The following is a 6,278-nucleotide window of genomic DNA, read 5'->3' as shown; positions in this document are numbered from 1 at the left end:
CAGGCAGCAGTTGTATTTGAGCTGTCGGTATTGCTCGTGCCCTCTTTAACCATCGGTGTTCCTGGCGCGACACACTGATCGTCTGCCTCTTGTTGTTCATAGCACAGCCATTTGTCACAGCACCACAAGCCTCTTCGTGCCAGACTTCCATTGACCCGCGCCGTCCACGCAACCATGCTTCACTCCACGAGAACGGCGGCTCGTCTCCTTCCACGAGCTTCGACCCCTTTGACTGCTCAGCTTTTGACGCCGGGAAGTCGAATTCCGAAATACGGAGGCCTTAAGAGTAGGACCGTCGCCGCCCTCTACCCTTCGAGACGACAATACTCAAACAGCCCCTATGACAAAATTGATGTCAAGGCCGAAGAGGAAGTTGGCAAGAAGAAGATTGAGTCTCGTCCTGAAGATGTTTCTGTAGATTCGTCTACACGCCAGGTTTTCGAGTCCAGTCCGGCCGCACAGAACAATGACAGTGTTCAAGATGGCCTCGTACACGACCTGGTAACAGAACCCACCCTTCTACGGTCGGTTGAAACCAATTAACGCTGATCACTCCTAGGGTATCGTGAGAGACACTTTTGAGCTTTCCGATGTGCCCAAACAGCCCTATTGGCTTGGTCTCGCCGGCACGATCCCCTACCTTGGTACATCACTAGCCACAGTCTACTTGAGTTGGGACCTCAACACGGACTGGCCGTCCTCTTCGACACTGATCAATCACATTCACATGAACCATGAATCGGCGCAATACTGGCTTGACTTCCTCGAGCCAGTGCAGCTAGGTTACGGCGCCGTCATCATCTCGTTTCTAGGTGCTGTGCATTGGGTGAGCAATCAAATATGGTAGACCGCGTGCGATTCCTGCTGATCAGTACGAAGGGCATGGAATACACGGCCAAGACCATCTCATCTTCGCGCACCAACTTCCGTTATGGCATGGGCGTCCTCGCGCCTGTCGTTGCGTGGCCTACCCTCTTCATGCCGATCGAGGCGGCGTTGATCACACAATTTTCTGCTTTCACAGGCCTGTACCTGGCCGATGCTCGCGCGACGACGCGTGGCTGGACGCCGCCCTGGTACACCAAGTACAGATTCATCCTGACGGGCATCGTCGGTGTTGCGATCTTCGTCAGCCTTGTCGGTCGGGCCAAGGTTGGTTCGGCCGCCCCTCGTTTGGGTCAAGGCCTTTCGGACAGAGTCCATGAGAACCTCCCAAACAAGGACGTCGATTGGGCAGCACTAGAGAAGAAGGAAAAGGAGAAGAACAGGAAGCTAAAGGCCGAGGCCGAACGCAAGCAGAAGGAGGAGGAAGCTGGCAGCAAGGACGGTGGTCGTAAGCAAAGCGGAAAAGGCAAAAAGTCCGCTGGCGATGCTAAGGATAAGACCAAGAAGGAAGACAAGTTTGCGGAGGATCCGAACAAGAACGGCGACAAGGCCGGCGGCCAGGCTGACAGTGAATCCGAAAACCAGCCCGACACCAAGTCAGACGGCAAAGAGTCCAAAGGCAAGGAATCCAGCGGGCAGGCTAAGGGTGGGCCTGAAGATGAGGGCGTCAGTGGCGGTAAATCGACTGACAAACTAGCCGGAGACGAAGACAAGAAGGACGAGACTGAGAACACTGGCGACGAGAAGGCGAGCAAAGAAGGCGGCAAGGAAAAGTCGAAAAGGTGAAAGCCGTCTGTGAGCCATCCAACTGATGATGCGGTCGAACATTGGGGCATGTCCTGGCGCAAAGGGTTGTTTCGGGTTCCTTATGTGGCTTTGTGTACGAATGGAAAGGAACAGGTCCCATCTGATTATCGGCATCTACTCACTTATTTCTGCGTAGGCGACATGTTTCCCTTTCCTTTCCTGGACTTATCCTGCTGCTTGCCCATGATCGTTCTTCTGGAAGTTGAATCAACGGCCTCCTAGCCATCATGCACGACGGACACGACCTATCAGAGCAAGCCAGCAGCTACCACCAGCCGCGCCTTTGTCACCTGCACCACCGTGCTACAGAACAGGTTTTCGAGTCAGACTAGCACCATCCTGTCGCGACCGATATCTCATAAGCATCCAACCAGCAGTAGTGTGGAGCTGTACGAGACCGCATCAGGGTCATATGTTCCTTTCATTTCGCAATATCGACATCATCATACTTGAACAAGAGGGCTCTATAACGCAGATCCCCCTTGCCGAGCGTGTGCTACCTGTCGCGCTTGCGCAAGGTTGGTGCCACCTGAGACATGGCAACCCTGATCACGATTTCCTTGCGTGATGGGAAATGTCGCGAACTTCCGATGGCATTCTGCAAGTTCGTACAGTGGAATGCAGCGAGATCGATAGCAACGCCATCCAGCCAGCCAAGACAGGCTGGTAGTCATCTTGTTATACTGCACCTCATACATTCCATCACTGTTGTCTCGAAAGTGTCACTAGAGTTTGTAACGGCAATTTGTATTCAGACGAGTTTGTTCACAACGTGAACGACGCCGAGTGCTCTACGTGACAATGCCAGATTTCGTCTGCCAACAGCCGGCAAGATATGCTAGCCTGGTTCCACGCCAAAAATCAAGTTGGTATCGATGCGCCAATCGGGTCGGAAGAGTGAGGCAACGGCCCGGCTCTAGAAGGGGGAAAGGGGATGAAAAGCAGGAGGGCGCGACGCTCTAATTGCCGCCTCTCGAGTGGCTGTGCCTGCGGTAATGTGTCATGCGACCGTGATCGTGGTATCGTGCTCCGTCTAATGAGAAAGCTGACCATGCAACGCTGTAAGAAAAAGCAAACGCCAGATGGAGGATGTCGATGACGAAGGAAAGGATTGTAATGCTGGAGGGAAGAGTCCGCAACACCGGCGAGAGGAGCGTGGGAAGTGGTGATCGCGATGGGGCTCAGCGCTTCTTGTCGCTCTTCTTGGTGTGCTGGTAGTGCTTGCGAACCTAAACTGTTAGTCGTCTGTCGCACTACACATCGAGACGCATGGAGGTGACTGGCAACTTACCCTCTGTCGGCCACGTTCTTCTTCATCAGACGAGCAGCCGTGGCTCTGACGGCGACGTTCCTCCTCGTACCACTCGCTCAGAGACTTGCCGCCAAACTGCAGGTCGTCGTCATCAATCTCGGTGACTTGAATCCAGGTGTCGGGGTCGGCGCCGACAGGCCGTGTTGCGGCGGCGGTGTAGCCGCTACTGCGGTAGTAGGACTGGTGATCTGAAGACCCGGGCGCCATGTTGGGTGGTTGTTGTCGTCAGTGATGGGCGGGAGAGGTTGTAAGCGGGCAGTGAGGATGGAGCTGTGTTCTTGTAGTCTAGAGCGACGGACTGGAACGCATGCAATCCGACACAGAGGCTGTGCTCGTCGGCCAGCCAGGCGGTATGGTCGCTTCGATTCGTTTCGCGCAACGAAGCGAAGATACGGCGAAGATTCCTCTGAAAGGTCGAGAGGAAGGCTGGGAGACCTGAAGGTTTTGTGTGTGGTCTGGAGTGGTCTGGTGTTGGGGAGCTGAGAACTGGTGAGGCGGTCCTTTGTTGGAGTCGAGGGCTAGACCGGGCGAGTCGATGAGGGTCGTGCCTGGGGGCCAGGGACGTTGAGAGGTACCGAGAAAGGAGTCTGCGAGAGATTCGTCGACAAATGTGGGGGGTGCAGGATAGTTGTAGTTGTTCGCATGGACGCTGGCCCGCACAGGGATGGGTAGGATGCAAAAAGGCAGGTGGGATTTGGCGATTTCGATGTGCTGGACGGACGGGAAGCAAGCAGTGCGGTGCGGGATGAGTCTGAATGCAGAAGGCGGACGACCAAGGCAGGCACGCACGCGGTAGGCTGCGGGCAGGCAGGCAGGCTTATTATGAGGAGGAACATGCACTTGGTGCGCTTTTTGCGGGGCTTCTCGGGTCCGGGGTTGCAGGGCAGGCACACTGGGCCAAGCAGGTTGTGGTGGGGTCGGTAGCCACCTACCTCGCGCGCTGGGCCGCTGGGATACTGGGGCGCTGAGATGCTGGGCACTGGGCAGACGGGTTATCGGTCTTGGCTGGCGGGGTGCTGAGTTGAGCCCTCCCACCCAGGTGCCCACCTAGGAACCTGGGTACAGGTACCTGTTCTTTTGCTGTTCATGCGAGAGACGGCGCCGGGTACAATTTGTCGAGGTCACCTGTCCCGTCTCAGCTCAGACGCTCGTAACACGTGCAGCCGTATCTAGTCAGAGTGACAGCTACTCATCTGGAAGAGCGGTCAGACACGAGGAGGGATCCTCGACACTGGCACTCGAGGCGCCGCCGCCTCCTAGCGTCTATCGATGACTCGAGTCGCCTTGGGAGGCGAATTTGCGCTTCCATGTCGTGATGGACTCGTCAAAGGCACGTCTCGGTGCGGGCTTGGCGGGGCTGCTTGGGGTCTTGGCCCCAAGCCGCACTCGCCCCCTGGGTGTGGAAGATCAGGGTCCAATCGCCCGAATAATGACGCGCGCCTGTGGCGCTCCGTCGCACGTACGAAATGATTCAGCAGTGTTGCCCTGTTGATCATTTGATCCCCCGTCTGCCAGAGACATGATCCTCTCACACGGGCAAGACGTGCTTGTTGAGAAAAGCCCAACACAGGAACACCTGTAGATAGGATGCAGTGCACGAGGGCAACAAGGTGAAATGCCTGTGCAGGGCGCCCGCCTCTTTTCGCACAGGATCACATGTGTGGGCAAAGTGTACATGCTTAGCCTCAGCGCCGTCCGATGACTCGTCGTGCCGTCCTCACGATTGCGCAGCATGTCACACGTGGCCATGGCTTTCCGGACGAGCTGCGGTCGCTCTCACCGAATTCCCATTTCTGCCGACGGGAGATTGTACCGTTACAAGTCAGCCTGGGAACAAATAGGGCCTGCCGTCGTCAATCAGGCTCCAGCGACCGCCGAAAGCGAATGCTTACGCATGTATCCCGATCTGGTCGTCGGTCCTCAGCTGACAACAGCACCAGCAGCGGTCTCTCAGCCACTCCCATACGTCTTGACTGGAACACTTTGGACCTGTCGCCGTCGCCAAAAAAAAATCCGTGACGCTTCTCCGGCACCATTGTCCACCACAAGCCCGTACTGGCGACTTGACCCACCCAACTGATTCGCAGCCGTAAACTGTCGAGTCCGGTGTGCGGGCGTATCACACGACGGGATGATAGCCTGACTCTACACACCTTCACATCTGATTAGGAGAGCCGGCTTGCAATGACTCCCCAACCCGAGTCCGGTCGAATGTTGTGCCTGGTCTTGAGGAATTATCCCAGTAGATGATCAGTATCCTAAACCAGATCAAGACTAGATACGCGCTGGGCAGTGGATGGCAGGGAGCGAATGGTTGTTTTGACTAGTCTTTTTTTTGTCTTCCTGGTTTGACCCAAAAAGATGAGCATGGTGCATCAAACAATCGAGTTTCATAGGAACAAGAGGCCCCGGACTCGAACATGCTGCGAAAATGCTTTTGGACCCTGGGCTCACTGGGCGCGGTTCCGTTACCTCCGGCCTCGTTCCTCCCGGGCCTGCGCTTACAGCGAGCTCCTTACTCATCTTTCAGTTGTCCAGGCTTGCCAGGTTTGCGTGAACCTTCCCAAGATGCCCGAGTACGAGCTCTTAACCATTATGAACCCATACTTGCCATGAAGGAAGAAACACTTGCAAGCGCGGCGCTACATTTCTGGTTAGCGACGGCGAATCTGGCCCGGGACCGCGTACAGCATCGGCCAACAAGGGCAAGAAGCCTCGCCCCTGCAGCGGCTTGGTATGCCGAGGCTTTCGGTGACAATTGGCATCCCCGCATCCCAAAACGGCAACCCGGTTTCTAAATTGCGATTTGATCTGTCAGGCCAGGCGAACGAATTACAGTAGTCTTACCCCATCATGATACGAACAAAAGTACCAGAGAGCATTGAGGCTTCCTCAGGGTGGGGCTCTCCTATTGAGCATGGCATTTAGTGACGTTACTGCTGGAGCATGTCGAAACTCCTCTCCTCCAGCGCAGTCTTGTGCCTCGAGTTGTCTCCAAGGGTCGTGTCCCCCCACCTGGTGCTGCCCATCACGATCGTCCTTCGGAATTGTCCTTTGCCGGCCGGCCTGTAGGAGGATCGGCGGCAGCACGAAGGGCGAGGTGACAGCAGATTGCCATGCGGCAATGTGTAAGCATGCAGGATATGTGCAGGGCGGGATCCGGTCGCTCAGCCCTATGACGTCAATTCGTGGCATTCGTGATTTGGGGCGACTATGTCCACAGTGTAGACAGGCCCGCACCACGTCGTGGGTGTAGATGATGACATCGGCCAGG

The 6,278-nt window shown here is 55.9% G+C and overlaps 1 protein-coding gene across 1 annotated transcript; it reads left to right on the top strand.

Moving 5' to 3' along the window:
- Window positions 1-174: 174 nt before the first annotated feature.
- On the top strand, window positions 175-1,671 carry VDBG_08969 (conserved hypothetical protein; the record flags this gene model as incomplete). The annotated part of the gene is made up of 2 exons (XM_003001127.1): window positions 175-501; window positions 880-1,671. 2 exons carry the CDS (start codon window positions 175-177, stop codon window positions 1,669-1,671), a joined length of 1,119 nt encoding a protein of 372 aa, XP_003001173.1.
- Between the last annotated feature and the right edge of the window lie 4,607 nt (window positions 1,672-6,278).

This window comes from Verticillium alfalfae, genomic scaffold, assembly GCF_000150825.1.
Source record: "Verticillium alfalfae VaMs.102 supercont1.13 genomic scaffold, whole genome shotgun sequence".
NCBI lineage: Eukaryota > Fungi > Ascomycota > Sordariomycetes > Glomerellales > Plectosphaerellaceae > Verticillium > Verticillium alfalfae.
The sequence above is the reverse complement of the archived record's forward strand: the minus strand, read 5'-3'. Positions and strand labels throughout refer to the sequence as shown.